At 52.2% G+C, this 24,187-nt stretch overlaps 1 protein-coding gene across 2 annotated transcripts; it reads right to left on the bottom strand.

Moving 5' to 3' along the window:
* Positions 1–705: 705 nt before the first annotated feature.
* On the bottom strand, positions 706–23,323 carry EHD2 (EH domain containing 2). Of its 2 annotated transcripts, none has more exons than XM_004381617.1 (6): positions 23,205–23,323; positions 19,769–20,229; positions 18,541–18,638; positions 13,211–13,623; positions 4,145–4,309; positions 706–1,948 (listed from the first exon to the last, which is right to left on the bottom strand). In XM_004381617.1, exons 2-6 carry the CDS (start codon positions 20,170–20,172, stop codon positions 1,397–1,399), a joined length of 1,632 nt encoding a protein of 543 aa, XP_004381674.1. In that variant the 5' UTR covers positions 20,173–20,229; positions 23,205–23,323; the 3' UTR covers positions 706–1,396. The 2 variants fall into 2 exon arrangements, with proteins under 2 accessions (XP_004381674.1, XP_012412579.1); XM_012557125.1 differs by lacking the exon at positions 23,205–23,323 and adding an exon at positions 20,323–20,340 and having other exon boundaries at positions 955–1,948; positions 19,769–20,184.
* Positions 23,324–24,187: the final 864 nt, after the last annotated feature.

Raw genomic sequence — 24,187 nt, 5'->3', positions numbered from 1 at the left:
GAGTCATGGACTCCACCCCTGCCCCTGGGAGTTTGGAGGGGACCCGCCTCCTGCTCAGGGCCTTCCTTCCCTTGGGGGAGCAACCCCCACCACAGCCCTCCCCAAGACAGCCTGACTCCGACAGGAGAAGAAGCCTTGGCTTTATTCGCTCTGTAGGGACACAATTCGTTCACAGGCCCCTCCTGGGCATGGGGTGAGGGTCCACGGTGGGCGTGGGAGTCCCCGTGAGCAACCTGGACGGGCAGGGTCTCTGCTTGTTTCTCTTCTCCCCAACTTTCCATGGGGTCCCCCGCCAGGCTCAAGCACTAATATATGGTGAAGGCAGGAAAAGGCGTGGGGGCTGAGAAGTCCCTTTAAGGAGGGGGCAGGCTGTAGCACCGAGAAACCCCACCCCCCCATGACATTCCTGAAAGGGGATCTAAAATACAGACGGAGACCTTTCTATCTGGGAAGGGCTCTACTTAAATATGGACTGACAGTGGGCAGAGGGGCTGTGTCCCAGCACGCTAAAATTTGGAGCCTGCAGGGGGGCCCCGGGGACAGGCTGGGCATCAGTCCAGGCCCGGTAGGGCAGAGGGCTGAAGACCTCCAAGGAGGGGCGGCCGCAGGGGAGCAAGGACTGAAGGGGCTTTTCTGTCCGCAGGGGGATCCTTAGTCGAGAAATGGATGAGGCCAGACTTGGGGCGGTCCGGAGGTGGGGGCAGAGCTGAGGACAGGGCCAGCAGAGGGAGTAGGAGGTCTTGTCTCCCCTCTGAGCCCCCAATGGTCCCGAGGCCTGAGGTTGGGGTGGGGTGGTCCTTCCCTGCCTGGGCAGAAGGAAGTGGGTCCCAGGGCTTGCTTGTTAGTCATTTCAACCAAGTGGCTGCTCACTGGTGAGGAGAGGCAAGGGGGTCTTCCCAGGGTCACAGTGGTTAGGGCAGTGTGTGTGTGCGCGCACACGTGTGTAGTTATGATGGTGCCCTTTCCTCCTGAGAATGTCAGCACCACCAGGCAGACACATTTGTCTACTTTGTTCTTTGCTCTTATCCCCAGCACTTAGAACAGGGCCCGGCACAGAATAAGTGCTCAATAAATACGTCAATGACTGAGGAATGATGGCTGCCTGTGTGTGTATGTGTCTGTGTGTGCTGGTGGTTTGATGTGCCTAAGGGTATGTGAGAGTGGAGGTGCAAGGACAGAAGGGCAGGCGGAGAGGTCTTGCCCCGTCCCTGGTCCCCACTAGATGCTACGACCTGGGTGTCTGGGAGTAGGGGGTAGGGAGACCCCCTGGTCTTTACAGCTGAGCTGGGCAGGGCAGGCAGGTGGAGGCGTGTGGGTCAGGGAAGAGGTGTGCGTGCAGCTGACCAGAGCTGGGGAGCCACAGCCGGGCAGGAGGGAGGAAGGGCCAGTGGACGGCTCACTCAGCGGAGCCCTTGTGGCGCCGCTTGGAGGGTGGCACGAGGCGGCGGGGCAGGTTGGTGGGCAGCCCGTGGCCCTCGAGCTTGGCCTCAATGAGGTGGCTGGCCAGGGCGAACTCCTCGTCGTCCAGCATGCCGTCCCGGTCGACATCGCTCAGCTTCCAGATGCGGCCCAGCACCGAGTTGGGCAGCTTGGTGCCCACCATCCAGGTCTTGGCCTTGGAGCCACTTAGCTTGCCGTCGGCGGGCGCCAGGTTGTAGAAGATCTCGTCGTACTTGGACTTGTCCTTGGTCACCACCCACTCGGCCTCATCATCCGAGCCCTCCTCGCCGTCCTCCAGTGCCTCATCGGGCCCCCGCTCCACGAAGGGGCCCATGTGGGTGCCCTCGAAGGCGCCGCCCTGCACGCCCACCTCGGTGTTCTCCAGCTCCTCCTGCCGCAGGAGGGGCATGAGCTTAGCGATGTCGTGCGTCAGCATCTCGTCCAGCGCCTCCAACAGCTTTGGCTTCAGCGAGTGGAACTTGGTGAAGTCATGCACCATCAGCAGCTCCTGTCGGGGAGAGATGAGGGCACCGAAGAGTAAGGGGCTGCCATCCCTGGGGCCCTCGTGCCGTATGACACCTGGGAAACACCTGGTGGCTCCTCCCCTGGCAGCACTGGCCCACCCACCACCACCGCAGACCCTGGGGTCATTTTGGTGTCACCCCCCTGACAGTGTCAGGTGTGTGGTCTGCACCTCCTCCATCCCCCTAGTGACACCACTGCCCTCAGAGTCTTGGGATGGAACCTTCTCAGACCCAGAAGTCGCAGGCTTTGACTATCAGCATAACTCAATCTGAGAAGAGGCTTGGGCCAGGAGGCTAGTCCCCTGCCTCCATGCCTGAACCCGGCCAGACCTCTGCCCTCCGTATTCATTTGGTCACTGCAGCGATGTTTCCACCTTCACTGCCAGATCCAGTGCTTTCCCCCAACACTGGAAATCCTAGGTCCAGACATGCAGGGCACCTCCCAGTGGCTCCCCATTATCCATTTGTCCCCTCTTCCTCGGTACTGGACTCCCTAAACGTTACCCGGGCACCTGGGCCCCCCCCCCGAGGAAAGACTACATTTCCCAGTATCCCTTGCAGCCAGTCATGGCCATGTGACTAAGTTCTAGCCAATCGGATGTAAGCACAAGTTGCAAGGGCAGCTAACAGAACTGCCCTGTTCAATACAGTAGCTGCTAGCCACGCTTGGGTACTTTAATTTGAATCAATTAAAACTAAATAAAATTTAAACTTCATCAGTCACATATTAAGGGCCCAGTCGTCATATGTGGGAGCCCTGGTGCCACTGGGGTTAAGAGCTTGGCTGTTAACCAAAAGGTCGGTAGTTCAAATACACCAGCGGCTCCCTGGAAACCCTATGAGGTAGTTCTACTCTGTTTCCTACAGGGTTGCTCTGAGTCGGAATCGACTTACGGGCAACAGGTTTAGTCACATGTGGCTGTTGTTGTTAGCTCCCATCCAGTGAGCCCAGTACTTATGGTGACCCCATGCACAACAGAACTAAACACTGTCTGCTCCTGCACCATTCCCATGATTGGTTGGGATCGAAATCTGTGATCCACAAGGTTTTCACTAGCTGATTTTTGGAAGTAGATCACCAGGCCTTTCTTCCTAGGCTGCCTTAGTCTGGAAGCTTGCTGAAATCTGTTCAGCATCATAGGAACACACAAACCTCCACTGACAGATGGGTGGTGGCTGCGCATGAGGTGCATTGGCTGGGAATCGAACCTGGGTCTCCCCCATGGAAGGCAAGAATTTCACCACTGAGCCACCAATGCTGTTCTATTGAACAATGCAGCACAGAACATTTCTATCATCATAAAAAGTACTATTGAATATCCTTGTTCTAGAAAGTTTCCTTAAAGAGAGAGACTGTACCCTTCTCTCTTTGCCCCTCCCCCCTTTCTTGCTGGCTAGAATGCAGACACCATGGCTGGAGTTTCCACAGCCATTCTGTACCATGAGGTGTTCTTAGGACTGGAGGGCAGACATGAAGGAGAAATATGACAGCTGGGTCCCTGCCTCTGTAAAGAGCCAAATCAGCCCTGGACCACCTTTGGGACGTTCATGAGAGAACTAAACCTCTGTTTTAACTGTATCAGTTACCATAGAGTCAACTCCAACTCACGGTGACCCCCGGCGTGTCAGAGTAGAACTATGCCCCACAGGGTTTTTTCAATGGCTGTGATCTTTCTGAAGTAGATCACCAGGTCTTTCTTCCAAGATGCCTCTGGGTGGACTTGAACCGCCAACCTTTTAGTTAGTAGTCAATCTTCGAACTGTTTATGTCACCCAGTTATTTTGGGTTTTCACTTCATTTGCTTAAGAAGCCCTGGTGGCACAGTGGTTAAGCACCTGGCTGCTAATCAAAAGGTTGGTGGTTTGAAGCCAGCAGCCGCTCCACAGGAGAAAGATGTGACAGTCTGCTTCCGTAAAGATTAGAGCCTTCCTTGGAAAAGCCTGTGGGGCAGTTCTGTTCTGCCCTATGGGGTCACTATGAGCCAACTTGATGGCAGTGGGTTTGGTGTTTTGGTTTTTCTTCATTCGCTTATCCTAACTCACAAAGCCACACCCCATGGTGCAGGAGGTGCTTTCCCGAATCTCCCACCCATCCTTTCATCTTCTGAGGTCCCAGCCTGGAGCTCACAGAAAGTGAGGCTGCCGTCCTCCCTTCCGCCCCCTGCTGGGCGGGCTCCCACCTGCATCTTCTGGCAATCAGGAAAGTCCCCAGGAGATATGTGATGCTCCAGCTGAATCTTAGCAAAGATGACGGGCAGCTTGAGGATCAGCTGCTTCTTCTTGTTCTCCTTCCCAAACACTGAGGGCATCTCTTTCTTCAGGTAGCTGATGATGTACGCGTGAACCTGGCGGGGTGGGGGAGGAGGAAAGAGAGTGGGTATGGCTTAAGCCTGCATCAGAGTCACCTGGGGGGATTGTTAAAACTCAGGTTGCCGCAGGGTGTCCCTCAACAGGTGAATAGATAAACAAACTGTGTCACATCCACAAAAAAAAACAAAAAACCCATTGCCCTCCAGTCAATACCGACTCATGGTAACCCCGTGTTACAGAGTAGAACTGCTCCATAGGGTTTTCTTGGCTGGAATCTACGAAAGCAGATCGTCAGGTCTTTCTCCAGCTGAACCCACTGGTGAGTTTGAAGCGCCGACCTTTTGGTTAACAGCCAAGTGCTTTAACCACTGCACCACCAGGGCTCCTAACACTATGGTGTGGTTCTACTTTGTAACACACGGGGGCGCAATGAGTTGGGGGCCAACTCTACAGTAGCTAACAACAGCTGCTCCTGGTGAGGGGGGGAGAACCACACTTTGAGGTCCCCTGCCTTGTCTCTCTGGGGCTGTAATCATTATGGAAGCAGTCTCTGGGCGCAGCCTTGCGGCCTCAGCTCCTCTCTCATCTTTAAGCAATCTCAGCCCCTCCCCTGGTTTTAAACAGCCTCCCTAGCTGTCCACGCCCAGTCTGACATACCCGCCCAGGCCTGTCCCTGGAGTGCTGGACTCACAGAGCTTATCGTTACATTCCTAGACATCTCCATGGTGTGCCACCCTATTCGGAATTTTGGCCTGGCCCCCAGATCTGTGCCACTTTTAACCCGTTGCAGTTGAGTCGATTTTGACTCACGGCGACTGCAGCTGTGTCAGAGTAGAACCGTGCTCCATACGGATTTCAGTGGCTGTGATCTTTTGGAGTGGGTCCCTGGGTGACACAAATGTTTGCTCTCAGCTACTAACCTAAAGGTTGGAGGTTGGAACCCACCCAGTGGTGCCTCAGAAGAAAGGTCGGGCAATCTGCTTCCATAAAGATTAAACAAACAAAAAACCCAAACCCGTTGCCATCAAGTCAATTCCAACTCATGGCGACCCCGTGTGTTGCAGAGTAGAACTGTTCTATGGGTTTTCTTGGCTGTAATCATTACGGAAGCAGATTGCCAGGCCTTTCTTCCGAGGTGTCTCTAGGTGGGTTTGAACTGACAACCTTTCAGTTAACAGACCAATGCTTAACTGTTCGTGCTACCCACGGACTCCTTTTACTAATAACAACAACAACAAAAAAAAAACCCAAATCTGTTGCCATCGAGTCAATTCCGACTCAGCGGCCCCATGTGTTACAGGGTAGAACTGCTCCACTGGGTTTCCTAGGCTGTAATCTTTACAGGAGCAGATCGCAGGTCTTTTCTCCCAGGGAGCAGCTAGTGGGTTCAAACAGCTGACCTTTAGGTTAGCAGCCGAGTGCTTAACCACTGTGCCACCTACGCACCTTTTTAATAATAATGCTAAGATGTTACTTGCTTTTCTTCACTCTCATTTCCACTGGAGTGGACAGTGGAGTTTTTAAGAGGTGACAAGGCATGATGATGTGACTGAATGAACACAGGAAGAGAGAGGAGAAACCCCCGTCTTCTCGAAAGCCAAGACGTTGGACATTCAAGAGATTGGCCAAAATGCAGAACAGGGCCACTCTTCTCACTAAATTTTTTTTTTTTTTTTTGAGGGTTGGGGGGTTGGAAAATAGTTCTTTTTCATAAAACTTACATTGTTTAGGTTAACATGTGTCATGGATTGAATTATGTGCCCCAAAGAATGTGTGTATCAGTTTGGCTGGGCCACGATTCCCCGGTACTGTGTGATTTTCCTGTATGTTGTAAATCCTGCCTCTATGATGTTAATGAGGGAGGATGGGCGGCAGTTCTATTAGTGAGGCAGGACTCAATTTACAAGACTGGATTGTGTCCTGAGGCAATCTCTCGAGATATAAAAGACAGAAGTGAGCAGAGAGAAGAGGGGACCTCATACCATCAAGAAAGCAGTGCCAGGAGGAGAGCGCATCCTTTGGACCTGGGTCCCTGAGCCGAGAAGCTCCTAGTCTGGGGGAACACTGATGAGAAGGCCGAGAGAGAAAGCCTTCCCCTGGAGCTGACACCCTGAATTTGGACTTTTAGCCTACTTTACAGTAAGGAAATAAACTATTCTTTGTTAAAACCATCCACTTATGGTATTTCTGTTATAGCAGCACTAGATAACTAAGACAACATGTAATAGCTTTATTATTGTTATTGTAAGTGAAATTCTAGTAAATGAATTATTAATTTTAGTATTAACTATCGATATTAATTTAGTGTATTAAAAAGTTATCATAATGTTTATGAAAAATAAGTTATCATTCTATTATTATATAATTCTTAATCACTAACTAATAAACAGTATGAAAAATTAGGGAGTCCCTGGGTGGTACAAACGGTTAATCTGCTCGGCTGTTAACCAAAAGGCTGGCAATTCAAGTCCACCCAAAGCCTCCTTGGAAGAAAGACCTGGAGACCTACATCTGAAAAATCAGCCACTGGAAACCCTACGGCATGCAGTTTTGCTCTGACATACATGGGGGAGCAGTGAGTCAGAGTCGACCCGACAGCAACTGGAAAATGAATTATTAGTAGATAAATATTTAAAATTTTCCTCTGCTTTAATTCTAATATGGTAAATATTTTTACTATTGGTGGATTTAATATACGTATATACAAGCTCTTTGGAGTGCTCAATAATTTTTAATCACATAAAGGGGTCCTGAGACCAAAAAGTTTGGAATCACTGCCCTATACAATTTGGCTCCTGCCGATCCATCCAACATTATCTCCTCCCAGTCTTCCCCTCGCTCACCCTGCTCCAGCTTCCTCACCTGCCTTCCTGGTGTTACCAGCATGCCAACCTCTTTCCCACCTCTGCACATGTCGCTCACTCTCCCTGGAACTCTGCCCAGAGCCTCCGCACAGCTGGTTCCCTCCCCATCCTTTAGACATGGAACTCTCTGTGGAAAGCAGATGCCCAACAACCAACCAAGCCATTGACTCAATGCCCACTCATGGCGACTCCACGTGGCAGAGCACAACTGCCCCATAGGGTTTCTTGGCTGTAATCTTGACAGAAGCATATTGCCAGGCCTTTCTTCTGAGGGACCCCTGGGTGGGTTCAAACAGCCAACCTTCCGGTTAGTAGTTGAGCGCAAACCATTTGCACCGCCCAGGGACCCCAACCACTACCACCCAATTATTTTCTATCTTCGCCCTTATTGATCTGTTCACAACACTCATCACAATGTGTCATTATCTCATTTAGCAGTTGCTTTACGTAGTCTGTCTCCCTCCATCAAAACACGAGCTCCAGCTTCTGTTAAGAGCGATGGAAAAATCTGAGAACAGTTAATGCTGATGGTTGAACAACATGCTGAATGCAGTGTCACTGAGCTATACATGCGAAGATTGTTGAAATGGCAAATGTTTTGTTATCTGTATTTTACCACAATTAAAAGAATATACACGTATATACATATGCGTGTGTGTATATATATATACACACATATATATGCGCTCTGTGAAGGTAGAGATCTTGTCTAGCATCCCCGGTGCTAGCCCAGTGTGTACCGAAAGCTCTCAAGAAATATTTGTGGACTAAACCACTAAGCCTAGCAACTTTGGAAGCACAATCTCGTAAGTTATCAAAAAGCAAACAAACAACAAAAAGGTGAGTCAGAATAGCAAGGACTGGTATGGCCTAAGTTTTTTATAGGAAGCTTGATAATTAAATCTATATGCTTGTATGAGTTCCTAGGTGGTGGAAACAGTGAAGTTCTCGACGACTAGCCAAAAGGTTGGCGGTTCAAACCCACCCAGAGGTGCCTTGGAAGAAAGGCCTGGCGATCTGCTTCCAAAAGGTCACAGCCTTGAAAACCCTATGAAGCAGTTCTACTCTGACACACCTGGGGTTGCCATGAGTTAGAATCCACTCAATAGCAACCAACAGCAACAACATGCTTGTATAAAAACAGAACATACCTAAAAAGAAACACAAGAAACTCGGTTCCAGAGGTTGCCTCCAGCCAGGAGGTAGAATCTGAGGCCCGGCAGAGGCCAGGGGTGGGAGGGAATGCATTTGACATAGCATGAACGTTTTACCAGGAGGTCTTACATTTTCAAGAAAAAACACTTGTTAAAAAATTCTTGTAAAGAATCGTAGGTTTAGAATGTTAAATATTCTAGTGGCCTCTGGCTCATTCTAACTTCTCACCTCCACCCGCCTCTGTCACCCTCTGTCTCCTCCAGCCACGAACTAAAAAAAAAAAAACCATTGCCCATCCAGTGGATTCCAACTCAGAGCAACCCTACAGGACAGAGCAGAACTGCCCCATAGGGTTTCCAAGACAGTAATCTTTACGGAAGCAGACTGCCACATCTTTCTTCTTAGGAGCAGCTGGTGGGTTCGAAGCACCAACCTCTTAGGAGCAGCTGGTAGGTTTGAACCACCGACCTTTCGGTTAGCAGCCAAGTGCTGCTCGCACTATGTCCTATAGTGGCTGCTATGAGTCGGAATCGACTCGACGGTGAGTTTGAGTTTTGTTTTGTTTTGCAGTCTTTACAGGAGCAGACTGTCAGGTCTTTCTCCCTCGGAGCAGCTGGGTAGGTTTGAACAGCCACCTTTTGGTTAGCAGCCAAGGGTATAACCACTGCACCACCAGGGCTCCTCATCACATATGATACCACATTATAGATTTATTTGTTTAACGTCCACTTCTCCACTAAAAAGTAATTCTATGAGAAAAGGAAGGTTTTCCGGTTTGTTCCCAGCTGTACCCCAAAGCCTTAGAACAGTGCCAGCTAGTGCAGGCACCCAGTAACCGTTTCTCCAACGAGTATCGATGAGCCACCTCAGAGCTCAGCTGAAGGCTCTGGGCATTCTGGCCTCTTCGGAATTGGACCCTTCCAAGATCTTGGTCTCAAGGACTACCAGTTAAAACCAGGGCTTCAAACTGGTTCATACCCCTGCTTAGAATTTGCATTTCTAACATGTTCTCAGGAAGTTATGCAGAAGGATCATCTTGTTAAAATGTAGATTCTGATTCAGTATACCTGGGGTGGAAATGCAAATTCTCAGCAGGAAACTTCTTAGAAATGCAAATTCTCATCAGGGGTTGGAACCTGCTGGAAGCCCTGGTTAAAACCAGTTGCCACTGAGTTGACTCTTGACTGATGACGATCCCATGTGTGTCAGAATAGAACTGTGCCCCACAGGGTTTTCAATGGCTGATTTTTTTTGGAAGTAGATCGCCAGGCCTTTATTCCAAGGCACCTCTGGGTGGACTCAAACCAGCAATCTTTCAGGTAGCAGCCTACCGCCGTTAACCCAGGGACAAAGCATCATGGAATTACTCCTCTTAGTAGCTTTCACTTCGACTGACAGAGCCAGAGCTACTCAGCCAACCTCCTACATAGTACAGACGGGGAAACTGAGGAAGGAGGATGGGGGAGGTCTACCAACGGTCCAGGAAGGCCTCATACCGTTTGGGGACAGCATGAAGGGAGGTAAGCGGCATGGGCTACTGCATGGTGGCTGCACCAAGAGTGGTAGAGTCATACGTGTGGAGTGGGAGAAGGGGCTAGGTCACAGCAGACCCTAAACGCCACGTTCAGGGCGCCTATGTCCTCAGCTGCACTGGGGAGCCACGGATAGCTCTGTAGGTAGTGGCCTGTAGATCTGAGGGGCCAATCAGGGCAGGGGTGGGGGCCAGGCGGGTGGGTGGGGCTTGTAAGAGTTGGCCAATGGGGTGAGGGGGCGGGTCCTGCAGGCGGCTTCTGGGGACCAAGAAGAGGGGAGGCGGAGGGCGCTGCACTGATCGCTTTTCCAGAGAGGAAGCAGCGGGAAGGTGCCCGGAAGAGATAAGAGGGCAAGGCGGGGTGGGCTGGGGGCCAGGTCTCCGGGTTTCCGGAGCCGCCTCCTGCCTGGCGGGGGCTCCAGGTGTCCGGCCTGATGCCCCTCTGTACCCATTAGGCTCCGGCTCCCACTGCCTGCTTCCCCACGGGTCCCTGGGAAAACGAAGGCGGACCAGCGGGAGACAGAGAAAGGCAGGGAGAAGGAGAGACAGAGGAAGGGAGAGAGATGGAAAGGGAGAAAGAGAGAGATGGAGAGAGAGGAAGAGAGAGACTGAGGGAGAAAGACGAAGAGGAGAGAGAGAGGAGAGGCAGAGAAAGCGAGAGAGATGAAAAGATGGAGAGGGTCACAGTAAGAGACAGGAGAGAGAGGGGGGAACACAGAGAGGAGACAGAGAGACAGGGCCAGAGAGCTGCAGAGACTAGGAGGAATAAAACGAGACAGCGATAGGAAGTGAGAAAATTGAGGGAGTTAGAGAAAGAATGAGGAGGGAGAGAAAGCAAAAAAGGTGGGAAATGGGAACCAAGAGACAGAGAAAGAGGAACTCCAGAGCCGGTGGAGGAGGAATGGTGGATTCCACGGCTCCAGGCTCCAGGCTCCCAGCAGCTGCCTGTCCACACTGGCCATTCCCTCCCCAGGAGGATTCCTGGGGTGGGGGTGGGGGCTCTGACTCACCCTCTCTCAGCTGCTCCTTAAACCAACACCTGGGCCTCCCCCTTGCCCAGCCTCCTGCCCCGCCTCCATCCTGGCAGCCTTCAAAATCACTCTTAAACCAGCCCTCTTTCCCCATCCCCAAGGCCCTGTCCTGGTCCAGGTGCCTCTCTGCTCCCCATTACCCTGCCCCTAAACTTCCTCCAATCTTGCCCCTTCCCGTCCACCCTCCAGAAAGCAGCTTGAACCGCCCCTGCCCCTCCCCTGCTCTAAACCTTCCATAGCTCCCCAGTACCCTCAGGACAAAACACAGGCTCCTCACCAAGGTCCACAAGGCCTAGGCGAGTCTGACTCCCACCCACTTCTTCAGCCTCAAATCTAGTTACACTGTCTACACCGGGTTCAACACTAACATTTTTCCTCTTCTCAAACTGGCCATGGTTTCTCTCACCTCCAGCCCATGCACTGGCTGGTTTCACTGTCTAGTTCCTTCCTTGTCTTCCTCATCCTCCAGGTCGCAGCTCAGATGCCCTTTCCTCCAGGAAGCCCTCCCTCCTCCAAGAAGTCCCTTGGACTTCTCCATCCCAGTCCTGACAAGGCGGGGCCATCATTGTCTGGAGACGGATCCGCCTCCTCCCCCGGACTGCACGAGCCCTGACAGGGCAGGGCCAGGCAGGGGCTGTCTCAGTCACTGCTCTGTCCTCAGCATCACCTAGCACAGGGCCAGGGACAGAAGAGGTTTTGTTGAATGTGAATGTTTGCTGAATGTCATTCATCCAATAAATATTTACCGAGCACCTCCTCTGTGCCAGGCACTGTTCCAGGCGCTGAGGAAACAGCACTGAACGAAACAAACAAGGAGCCCTGATTCTGGAGCTTCCATGGGAGTGGAGGACGCAGACGGTAAACACAGGAACCCGATGAACAGAGACCGTAAGGCAGAGATGAACACGTGAAAACAACAGTGGGATAAGGGTAAAGCAGGGGGTGATAGTCATGGGGGTGGGGTGGGCAGAGGAGACTTCTCTAAGAAACTGACATGTAAGTAATGACTAGAGATGAGGATATGAGCCGTGTGGATGTCCCCCAGATTTTGGGAGTGTGTGTTGGGTAAGAAAGGCTCCAGGAGGCAGAAACAGCGCATGCAAAGGTCCTGAGGCAGGACTGAACTCGGTGTATTGTAGAAACAGCCAGGAGGCCAGTGTGATGGAGCAGATGGGCAATGGAGAACCCACTGCTGTCGAGTCGATTCCAAGTCATAGCAACTGTACAGGACAGTAGAACTGCCCCATAGGGTTTCCAAGGCTGTAATCTTTATGGAAGCAGACAGCCACATCTTTCTCCATGAAGCAGCTGGTGGGTTTGAACCACTGACCTTCTAGTTAGTAGCTGAGCGCTTAACCATCACACCATGAGGGCTCCTTGAGCGACGGAGAGAGGGTGGGAGATGAGGACAGACTGGGAAGGCAGAGGAAAGAGGGGACACATCCTGCAGGACCTTATGGGCCATGGTTAGAACTTGGCTTTTGCTGAGTGAGAACACGAACCAAAAGGTTGGCAGTTCGAATCCACCAGGTGCTCCTTGGAAACCCATTGGGGGCAGTTCTACTCTGTCATATAGGGTGGCTATGAGTCGGAATCAACTCCACAGCAATGGGTTTGGTTTTTTTTTTTTTGGTTTTGTGAGCAGAGGCAGGACCTGATACAAACTGACTGGTGGTAGGAGATGAATGAAGGAATAACAGGACAGAGAAGAGATGAGGAGACGCTGAGACAGACACAGATAAAAAGCAGGAATGCAATGGTTTACTCGTTACTGTCAAGTCAATTCCGACTCACAGCAACCTCGTGTGTCCGACTAGAACTGTGCTCCACAGGGTTTTCTTGGCTGTAATCTTCACGGAGGAGGCCTTGGGTGGCGCAAATGGTTAAGCCCTCAACTACTAGCCGAAAGGTTGGCAGTTTGAACCCACCCAGAGGCGCCTCAGAAGACAGGCCTGGTGATCTGCTTCTGAAAGGTCACAGCCTTGAAAACCCTACGGAGCAGATCTACTCTGCACACATGGGGTCAGCATGAGTCGGAATCGACTTGACAGCAACTAACAACCATCTTTACAGAAGCAGATTGCCAGGCCTTTCTTCCACAATGCCCTGGGTGGGTTTGAAACGACATCCTTTTGATTAGCAGCGGAACGCAAACTGTTTGGTCCCCCCAGGGACCTCAAATGCAAGGGTGGAGAAATGGTTCTCCATGCAACTCCTCACCCCACCCCACCGCCCTTTGTTCCAGAATGCCCCAGCAAAAGAGCATTAACTAATCAGTGAATAACCGCACAAGGAAGGGTCAGAGGACCGGCAACCAGAGCTGCCCCTGCTTTTCCACCCTCCATCACTGCTCACCCGCACCAGACGGGCCCTCTTGACCAGGTCGTTGAGCTTGCGCAGGGCGGCATGGCGCGGCAGGCCCTGGATGTCGCGGAACAGGTCTTGCTCCTCCAACTCGAAAAGGCGTCGGTTGTCGGGCACGAGAAGGGGCTGGGACCAGAAGGAGCCGATGTAGACGCGCAGGACCTCGGGCGTGCCCACCACCTTGCCCAGCGCCCACATGAGCGCCCCGTAGACGCGCATCAGCTGCTGCGTCTCCACCATGTCGGCCTTGTTGAGCACCACGCGGATCTTATCCTCGTGGCCCCGCAGGGCGCCGATGGCCTCCGAGAATTCGTCGGAGATCTCCAGCTTGTGGGCGTCGAAGAGCAGGATGATGAGGTCCACGCGCTCTGCGAACCAGCGCAGCACCGCGGGGAAGTCGTAGCCTGGGGTGGAGGCGGGAGAGCAGGGGCTCAGGGGGCAGCATTCAGCCCCGCCCCCAGCCATTCCGGCGCATGCCGTTGCTTAGCACTGAGACTGCGTCTGTACGGATGTTCAGGTTGTTAACTATGGAAATCCTCGGCTACATGAAATCGCTTAAGCCCCGAGTGTGTCCCATTGCTCTGGCTCCCCAGCCCCCCAGAGTTTCCCCCATCACTCTGATTCCAGCTCATGGAGCCATCTGGCTGGGGAAGGGGAGGACGCACCTCTCCCTTTTTTCATTCATTCATTCATTCAGCAGATATTAGCAATGTGCTAGGAATGGAGCCGTGGTGGCGCAGTGGTTAAGTGATATGGCTGCTAACCAACAGGTTGGCAGTTCAAATCCACCAGTTGCTCAGGTGCTTCTGGAAACCCTACAGGGCAGTTCTACTCTGTCCTCTAGGGTTGCTATGGGTCAGAATCAACTTGATGGCGATGGGTTTGTTTTTTTTGGTTTTGGTATAGAAGGAATGAGCCCTGGTGGCACAGTGGTTAAGTGCTCTGGCTTAACCGAAAGGTCGGCGGTTTGAACCCACCAGCCACAGAGGTCCCTAAGTGACTGCAAATGGTTTGTGTTCACTGCTAACCTAAAGGTTAGTGGTTCAAACCTCCCCAGGGGTACCGCAGCAGAAAAGCCCTGGTGATCTGCTTCTGCTAAGATTATAGTCAAGAAAACCCTGGGGAGGAGTTCTCCTCTGTAACACGTGGGGTCGCCATGCGTTGAGGCTGACTCAACAGCAACTGACAACAACATGGTAAGAAGGTAAAAAAAACCACTTGTCACTGAGTCTATTCCAACGCATGGCAACTCCATGTGTGCAGAGGAGAACTGTGCTCCATAGGGTTTTCAATGGCTGATTTTTTGGAAGAAGATCACCAGGGCTTTCTTCCGAGGTGCCTCTGGGTGGACTCAAAACTCCAACCTTTAGGTTAGCAGCCGAGCACGGTAACTGTTTGCACCATCCAAGGCCTCCAGTAGGGAGGTACAGGTTGTTAAAACACTGAAGTGTTTCTTGAGGGACCCCATGAGTCTCCGGACCTCTTAGCCCACCCACAGTATTCCCGAAGACCCAAGCCCTTCCCTAAAACCCCTAGATCGCCTCATAATTCAGCAACTAAAGAGGTCATGCCTGGTCCTGGCTATGTCCTCGCTGGAACAAATGTTAACTATTTTTAATGTTACCTCCAAATTTAACACTATTTACTGAGAGCCTTCTGGGTGCCAGGCCCTGAACCAGGCGCTGGGGATTCCACTGTAAGCACACGGACAAGATCCCTGCCCCCATGGAGCACTCATCCCAGTGGCTGGCTCCTGTGTTCATTCGTTCATTCATTTTTTCACCATTCATTTCCTCATTCACGTGCTTGTTCCTGCACTCGTTCCTGAGTGCATTCAACAACTGACGATTGGAAGAGGGGAGAGGAGCCTGTGAGACCCCTGACTCGGCAGCCAGGGGAAAACCTGGGTTTGAATCCCTGCTCTGCCCCCATCCCCTGTGTCGCCTTAGACAAGTCACTTAACCTCTCCGAACTTCAGTTTCTTCTTCTGTAAAATGGAAATCATAACGGGGAACGACTTCACAGGGAGCTGTGATGATGAAACAAATATAAATGACTTAATATACGTAAAGCACTTACAACAGTGCCTGGTATCAAACTGTATGCCTAAAATAGATGAGCTTTATGGAATGTAAATTATACCTCAATAAAAGTGTTTAAAACAAAACAGAACGATACACTGCTGGATGCACAGTAAGTGGTCAGCAACTGTGAGTTATGATTTGTGCCAGGCATTGTGGGCAACCAGAGAGAGCTTCCTGAAGGAGGAGACACCAAGCGAGGACCTGGGGGAGGAGGAGGTAACTGGAGAACAGAGCCCATTGCTGATTCACAGCCCCTTTCATGCAAGGGTCTCTTGGATTTAACTTGTTCAATCTTCAAAACAACTCTCCAAACCAAACCCAAACCTGTTGCCATCGAGTCTATTCTGACCCACAGCGACCCTACAGGATAGAGCAGGACTGCTCTACAGGGTTTCCGGAGCTGTAAATCTTTACAGAAACAGACTGTCACGTCTTTCTCCAGAGGAGTGTCTGGTAGGTTCAAACTGCCACTTTCAGTTAGCAGCTGAGCACTTGAACCACTGTGCCACCAGGCTCCTGAAACAACCCTACGAGACCCATTTCCCAGATGAGGAAACTGAGACACAGAGAGGTTAAGGGACTTACCCAAGACACACAGCTAGAAGGTGGCAGAGCAGGGGTTGGAACCCCAGCTCCAGAGCCCCATGGGCTTCTGTGGTCCCATGGGGAGCTGGTCCTTGGGCTCCAGGCCACCAAGGAGGAAACAAGCTCCTTGAGAGCCACTGGGGAAGGGATGGGGTGGGGGGGCATTGTTTTGGGGGAGGAAGGGCTGGGTTACCGGAGGAACGGCAGCTGGTGGAGGGGGGTCCTTCTTCCCTCAGTGTCTACATAAACACACACACACCGGCCCAGATTTGGAAAGTGTGTCTCATGGGGTGGGGAGGGGCGGAGGGAGGGAGGTTGAGTCAGCGTGGGAAAGAGAGACGTGGCAGAGAGAAGCCGAGCCCTGCATACAGATATTCAGAATTACGTGGAACCCTGGGGCTCACAGTGGTGATCACATAATAATAATCGTTAACGCTTACATAGCACCTACTGTGTGCCTGGTACTGTTCTAAATGCTTCACACATTTTAACTGATTTAACCCTCAAGCAGTGCCACAGAAGAAAGGCCTGGTGATCCACTTCCATAAAGATTACAACCCAGAAAATCTTATGGAGCAGTTCGACTCTGTAATACATGGGGTTTGGTTTTTTGTTGTTGTTTTTTTTTTTAACAACCTATGAGGCTGATACTATGTTGTGCGCTGTGGAGTCGATTCTGACTCAGAACAGAACTGCCCCATAGGGTTTTCTAGGCTGTAATCTTTACGGGGGGAGCCCTTGTGGCAGAGTGGTTAAGAGCTCGGCTGCTAACCAAAAGGTGATCAGTTCGAATCCACCATCTGCTCCTTGGACACTCTATGGGGCAATTCTACTCTGTCCTTTAGAGTCGCTATGAGTCGGAATCGACTTGATGGCAACAGGTTCATCTTTACCAGAGCAGATCACCAAGGTCTTTCCTCCTGCGGAGCTGCTGGGGAGGATCAAACCGCTGACATTTCTGTTAGCCGCCAAGAGCTTAACTGTTCCCGCCACCTGGGCTCCTTATGAGGCCGATACTATAATGATCCCCATTTTCCAGATACAGAAACTGCAGCACAGAGAGGTTAAGTGGCTTGCCCAAGGTCCCACAGCTTAAACGTAGCAGAGCCTAGATCTGAAGATCCCAGCAGAAGGGCCCAGTATGGAGCCCTGATGGCACAGTGGTTGAGAGCTCAGCTGCTAACTAGAAGGTCAGCAGTTCGAACCCAACCAAACCCAGGAGTGGGAGAAAAAATGTGGCAGTCTGCAGCCTTGGAAACCCTACGGGACAGATCTATTCTGTCCTATAGGGTCACTGTGAGTCTGGAATGCACTCGACGGCAATGGGTTTGGTTTTTTAATTTTTTGGAGAGGGGCCCACTATGCTACAATCTCACATATGTGTGCATTCACAGATATCACACACAGGGGCAACTCCCCCTCCCCCCAATGCACAAACACACACACACACGCACACAGAGATCGGCCAACCCTCTCTCCCCCTCATCTACCCCCAAGGCCAGGGAAGAAGACCTGCTCTCCACTCTCCCCTCTCCCTGTGGCACCCTCCAGGCCTGGCTTGGAGGCCCCGCCCCTTGGGTGGGAGCCCCAGGAACTGCCTGCCCTCCGCCTCCCCCTTCAGGCTGGCCGGGCGCCCTCCCAATCGCTTCGTCAGCTACCTCCCGCTTTTCTCCCACAGGACGACGCCCCCCCGCCAACCGCTGGGCAGGGGCCAGGGACACCGTCACCCTCCGCGCTCCCCGCCCCCGCGGTTGCCTCCTTCGTCCCCTCTGCCCCACTCTGTCGCCTCCTCCTTTGCCCCAGTTCCAGGCCTCCGAGGCCAGGGTGTGGGGATGCGGGCAGGTCTTGGGGGGGCGGGGGATGCTGCGCGGGGTGGGGTGAGTGGGGGTAGGGTGGGGCCGGCTCCCTCTGGAGGCCCCGCTGGAATGCACCTCCCGCCGCTCCCCCTGCGCAGCTGTTTATAAATTCCAGGCCCGGCTTGGCCCCCGCCCAGGCCCCCCTCCCAGCCCATCTGTGCCCCAGACGTGGAGCCCGGGGCCTCCCTGCCCGACTGGGGTTCTCCTCTCTCTGCATCGCTGCCTCGCCCTCTCAATCTCTACTTCTCAGTCTTTCACTGTATCCTTCTCCCTCTCTTGATCTCTCTCACTCCATCCTTCACACCTGCCCGGACCTGCCGCTCCAGCCCTGCTCACACGTGTTCACCCTCACGCCTCCCCCCTGCGCCAATATGGAGGTCACCGCCTCCCACTAGCTCCTTTCTACTGCCCAACTGGCTTAGGCCCAGGGGAGACAGGCCAAGTCCTAGCAGAGAGCCTGGGCCCCAGCATCTCCTTCCTCAGACCCAGGGGTTCGGTCCCCCAGGTCCCTCCTCCCTTAGACCTAGGGGTCCGGTCCCCCAACCCCCTCCTCCCTCAGACCCAGGGGTCCGGGGCCCCTGCCCCCTCTTCCCTCAGACCGAGGAGTCCAGGTCCCCTGCCCCTCCTCCCTCAGACCTAGGAGTCCGGGCCACCTCCTTCCTCACACCCAGGAGTGGGGGCCCCCACCCCATCCTCCCTCAGACTCAGAAGTCCGGGGGCCCCCTCCTCCCTCAGACCCAGGAGTCCAGGGCCCCAGACCCCTCCTCCCTCAGACCAGGAGTCCAGCCTCACTCACCACGGCTCACTCTCTGTTTGGCGCCTGACAGGATGCCCGGGGTGTCAATAATACTAATGCTCTCCAGGACCTGATTAGGGAGGTGGGCGCACATGAACCTGGGGGCCGAAGGAAAGGCAGCGTCAACGCAGGGAAGGGCAGGAGGATGAAACCCAGGAAACGAAATGATGACTGCACAGAGGAGAAGCAGGGACAGAGAAGTGAAGAATCGTGGAAGAGAAAGGGAAGAGCAGAGGACAGAATAATAACTAAAATGATAATAACTAATGTTGATCGAGCACTTACTGTGTGCCAGGCACTGTTCTAAGCACTTTATCTGCGTTAACTCATGCAATCCTCAAAACAACCTGTGAAGCTGGGGCTATCATGGACTGAATTGTGTCCCCGCAAAATATGTGTTGGAATCCTAACCCTTACACCTATGGAATAACCTCATTTGGGAATAGGGTTTTCGTTGTTACGTTAATGAGGCCATATCATTGTAGGGTGTGTCTTAAACCTAGGGGTTTTTGAGATGTAAAAATAGCAGATTAGACACCGAGAGAAGCAAGCAGGAATGGTGAACAGACAGATGCCATGTGGAGATCACCAAGAAGAAACGGTAAAGAAAACTGAGACAAGGATTTTCTCCCAGAGCAGACAGAGAAAGCCTTCCCCTAGAGCAGGCGCCCTGAATTCAGCCTTCTAGCCTCCTGAACTGTGAGAAAAGAAATTTCCGTTCATTACAGCCATCCACTTGTGGTATTTCTGTTAGAGCAGCACTAGGAAACGAAGACAATGATAAACCTCGTTTTCCAGATAAGGATAAGAGAGAAGCACAGAGAGGTTAAGTCACTGGCCCAAGGCCACACAGCTAGCCATCAGCAGAGCTAGGATTTGAACCCAGCCCTGGTGGTGCAGTGGTTAAGCACTCGGCTGCTAACCAAAAGGTCGGTGGTTCGAACCCACCAGCCACTCCACAGGAGAAAGATGTGGCAGTCTGCTTCGTAAAGATTACAGCCTTGAAAACCCTATGGAGCAGCTCTACACTGTCCTATAGGGTCGCCATGAGTCGGAATCGACTCCAAGGCAATGGGTTTTATGGGATCCCTTCGCTGCTTCCCCAGAGAAGGGGGTAATCAAGGCAGAAAAGCACAAAGGCAGGAAGTGGGAGAATCAGGCAGAGAAAAGGAAATCATGGCTGAAAAGGAGAGAAACACAGTTCAGCATGAGGCACGCCACCGTGCACCTGTTGAGGAAGGTGTTTCCAAAGGGGTTGAGTTTGCGGAAGGGCTTGTCAGGGTCAACGACAAGGGCGTTGCCGGGCACGATGCCCTCGGCGTCACCATGCATGACCGCCACGAAGCAGTCGGTGGTGGGCTCAGGTCCCACGCGGGAACCGGGCACCTCCTGCTCCAGCAGGTACTGGATGAAGCTGGTCTTGCCTGTGCTGTACTGGCCAGCCACCAGCACCATGGGCTTGCCGTCGAAGTCGGCGTCTTCCAGCGCAGGTGAGTGGAAGGCACCAAAGCGGTAGTGCTCCTCCAGGGGCAGCAGTTTGGTGCGGTAGAGATCCTTGAGGGCCGAGGTCACGGTGCGGATGGCCTCGGGCTGTTGGCCCCGCGCCCCGCCCCGCTTCAGCCAGCTGAACATGGTGGCTGCTCACTGCCCACTGGGCTTGCCAAGGGGGACACGTGGGTGGAGAGCTGCCTGCGGGAGGAAGAGAGGGCATTGATGGTGGACTTCCTGGAGTAGGAGGAGGAGGAAGAAGGGAGAGAGAAGGTAGAATGGATGGAGGAGGACCGGGGCTGATGAACTGCCTGGTTTTGGTGGAGGAAGAGGAAGAGGAAGAAGGAAGACAATGGCTGGAGGAGGAGGACAGGGGCATAATGGTAGACTGCCTGATGGTAGTGGTGGTGGAGGAGGAACAAGGAGAGAGAGGGCAGAATGGCTGGAGGAGAATGGGGCATTGATGGTGGACTGCCTGGAGGAGGAGGAGGAGGAAGGGAGAGAGAGGGTAGAATGGCTGGAGGAAGATGGGGGCAATGATGAGGGGAAGGAGGAGGAGGAAGGGGCGCTGGTAAAAGAATGGCTGGATAAAAATGGAAGTGTTGATGATGAAATGGGTGAAGGAGGAGGAACAGAGAGCATTTATGGTGGACTTCCTGGAGGAGGAAGAGGAACAAAGAGAAAGAAGGTAGAATGGCTGGAAAAGGATGGGGCATTGATAGGGGAATGGATGGAGAAGAGGAAGAATGTTGATGATGGACTGCCTGCAGTGGTGTAAAAAAACATTAAGGGTGGACTGTCTGGAAGAGGAGGAGGAGGAGGAAGGGCGACCGAAGGTAGAATGGATGGAGGATGATGGGGATGTTGATAGGGGAATGGATAGAGAAAGAGGAGGCAAGAGCACAATGGAGAAATGAGTGGAGAAGAGGGGTTGATGGAGGAGGAGAAAGGGAACATTGATGGAATGAGTGGAAAGGAGGAGGAAAGGGCATTAATGGAGGGCTGCCTGGCAGAGGAGGATGGAGAAGGGAGACTGGAGGTAGAATGGATGGGGGAAGATGGGGGCATTGACAAATGACTGGAGGAAGAGGGGAAAGGGAAACATTCATGGTGGAATGGGTAGAGAGAAGGAGCACAGAGCATTAATGGTGATATGGACGGAGAAGAGTGATGGTGGAATGGGTGGAGGAGATGGCTAAAAAAGGAAGAGGGGGATTTGGGGGGATTTGAGTGAACCAGCTGGAAGAAGAGGAAAAGGTTAATGGTGAAAGAAAGGGGGATTGATGGTGGCAGACCAAGGGAAGGATGCAGAATTGGCCTGAAAGAAATGTTTTCTTTAATTCCTTTATTTTTTTTCTTTCTCCCTTCCCCCTCTTCCATCATTTGACAAATTTTTACTAAAGTCACTCTCTGTATCAGGAGCTATAAAACCAGAAATGAACCAGAGACCAGTGCCCACCTGCCCAGAGCCCCCAGTCAGGAGAGGACCTTAGCACCAAACAGTCAATGATGCCCGAGAAGTGCCAGGCAGTGGATATGTGGGCACCCAGAGAGAGCATGATAAGCTGACCACAGGATCAGCAAAGCTTGGGGCTAGGCTGACTTTTGAGCTGCTCCGTGAAGGGCGGGCAGGAAAGGGAGCATTTAGGCAGAGAGAATGGTATGTGCAAAGACATGGAGGTGTGAGAGGTCCTCGGATGCTGGGAACTGTGAAATATCTGGGGTGGATGGACACAGGGGCACAAGAAGGAAGAATGAGAAAAGAGGCTGAGGAGGTTGCCTGGATGCACCCGGGTCATGAGGATCTTTCGGCATGAGGAGCCTTGGGCGTTAACAAGAATAATAACTCAACATTTATGATTACTACATACCAGACACTACTCTAAGCACTTTACATGAATTACCTCATTTAACCTTCATAACAGCCCTAGAAGGTACATCTCTTATTATTCCCATTTTTTCTGACAAGGAAATGGAGGCTTAGGAAAATAAAAATAACTCGTCCATTATCACTTAGCTAGAAAGTGCTCAAGCTGGGATTCAAATCCAGGCAATGTGACCTCAGGTCTGGGCTCCTATTATAAGTCTAAGGTTAAGGAGCGAAACAATTAGCAACCCAGCAGCAATGAGTACCCCTAGCACCCAGACTGTGTTCTCTACATTGCCTTACTGTCCTTTTATTTTCTGTAGGCTCTGTAGTGATGCCCCCTCTTTCATTCCTGATATTGGCAATCTGTCTTTGCTCTCTCTTTCTCTCTTCTTGATCAGTGTACCTATCTGCTTGTCAATTTTACTAATCTTTTCAAAAAACTAGGTTTGGTCAGATTTCAGTCTCTAAATACCATTCTCCACTAAAAGAAACTAGAGATCCTTGGAGAAATGACTGATTCCAGGGCTGGGGTAGGGGAAGAATGAGTGACCTTGGATTTGGTAGGAAGGAAGTGCTCAAGGATTGATGGGGACATGTCACAAAAACACAGGACCCAGCTTGAAGAGGCTCCCACTGGCCAAAGATGTGATAATTTGAGCATCAAAAATAATGGCAAATCAAATACACTAAAATTCATGAAATCATAATGATATTTAAAAAAAAAGTCAGGGAAAGAGTGGCTGGAGAGGTGGAAAGAAGGAGGAGCTGGGACCTCGGATGTGGGCACATGGAGTTCCCATGGGCAGGTTCTCAGGCAGGGAGGAGTCTGTGGGACATCTCCCAGAGGAAGCTTGGGGGTGGCTGAAAGGGCAGTGGGAGAGGTGAGATAGGACAGAAGATCTTGGGCACCAGGAGGGGCCACGTAGGACAGAGATAGGCGTGGTAGAGGATGAGACCCTAAGGACAGGATCTCCCTGGCTAAGAGGATGGGAAGGGGGTTAGGAGGGAGGGAGTGGTGGAGACTGGAGAAGTGGGAGAGACTGGGAAAGTCGGGGAGAGTGGGAGGCACTGACATGGATGAGAGTGGGGAGAAAGGATACTGGGGAAGACTGGGGGAGACTGGGGAGAGTGGGGGACACTTACCAACTGGAAGGGGCCAGGGAGAGTGGGGGAGACTGAGAGGGTTCAGCAGGGACTGGAAGAGACCGTAACAGACTGGGGGTACCTAGAGGCTTTGGGTGAGCAGTGCAATCTGAAGCCAGGGCAGGCTCGGGAGCTCCGCGAGCAGGGGGCGGGGGCGACTCACTGACGGGGGCGCTGGCTTCGGGCGGAGCCGGGCGTGCAGACGGGTGGGCGGGGGTCCCGCTGGTATCCGACGCGCCCGCGAACTGGCGTGTGCTCGCGATCCCGTCCGGAGCCGTCTGAGCCGGGTGGGGCCCGGAGCGGAGCAGAGAGGGCGGAAGGGGGTGGGGGGGCTGGACGAGGTGCCCCCCCGTCAAACCTTTCGCCCGGCCTCTGGCGCCCCCTGGTGGGTAGTGGGGATGGTGCCTTCACGAGGCGGGTAAGAGCGACGGTTTGAGTCAGAGGCTCGAATTCCGCCTCCACCTCTGGGTGGAGTGACTTTGGGCCACGCCCCACCTCTGCAAACCTCAGTGTCTTTTTTTTTTTTTAATTGTTGTTGAAAATATACACAGAACATACAACAACAATTTCTACATGTACAGTTTAGTGACATTGATTACATTCTTGGATTTGTGCAACCATTCTCCCTCTCCTTTTGCAAATTATTCCTCCCCCAGTAACATAAACTCACAGCCCTCTAAGCTTCCTACCTCATCTTTGAGTTGCTGTTGTGGATTTGACTCCATAGAGATAGTTCTTTAAAAGAGCATAGTGCTCAAGGCAGACGTTTTTTACTAATTAAGCTAAAGTGCTGTTGGGCTTAAAGATGACTTCAGGGGATATTTTTGGTTTAAGGTTTGAAGATTACCTTAGGGCAATAGTTTTGGGGGTTCATCCAGCCTCAATGGCTCCAGAAAGTCTGGATTCTGTGTGGATTTGAAATTCTGTTCTGCATTTTCTCCCTTTAGATGAACATTGTTCTATAGAATCTTTGATCCAAACGTTCAGTAATGGTTGCCAGGCACCAGCCAGTTCTTTTTTTCTTTTTTAAAATTGTGCTTTAGATGAAGGTTTACAGAGCAAATTAGTTTCTCATTAAGCAATTAATACATATATTGTTTTGCGACATTGGTTGCCAACCCCACAACGTGTCAACACTCCCCCCTT

The sequence above is a fragment of the Trichechus manatus genome, unplaced genomic scaffold, assembly GCF_000243295.1.
Source record: "Trichechus manatus latirostris isolate Lorelei unplaced genomic scaffold, TriManLat1.0 scaffold00087, whole genome shotgun sequence".
NCBI lineage: Eukaryota > Metazoa > Chordata > Mammalia > Sirenia > Trichechidae > Trichechus > Trichechus manatus.
The sequence above is the reverse complement of the archived record's forward strand: the minus strand, read 5'-3'. Positions and strand labels throughout refer to the sequence as shown.

Coding starts and splice junctions, on each gene's coding strand:
- EHD2 (XM_004381617.1), bottom strand. CDS start 20,172: ATGTTCAGCTGGCTGAAGCGGGGCGGGGCGCGGGGCCAACAGCCCGAG. Junction 13,624..18,540: donor CAAACAGAGAGTGAGCCGTG/GTGAGTGAGGCT, acceptor CCTCCACCCCAG/GCTACGACTTCCCCGCGGTG. Junction 1,949..4,144: donor CTGATTGCCAGAAGATGCAG/GTGGGAGCCCGC, acceptor TCTCCCCGACAG/GAGCTGCTGATGGTGCATGA.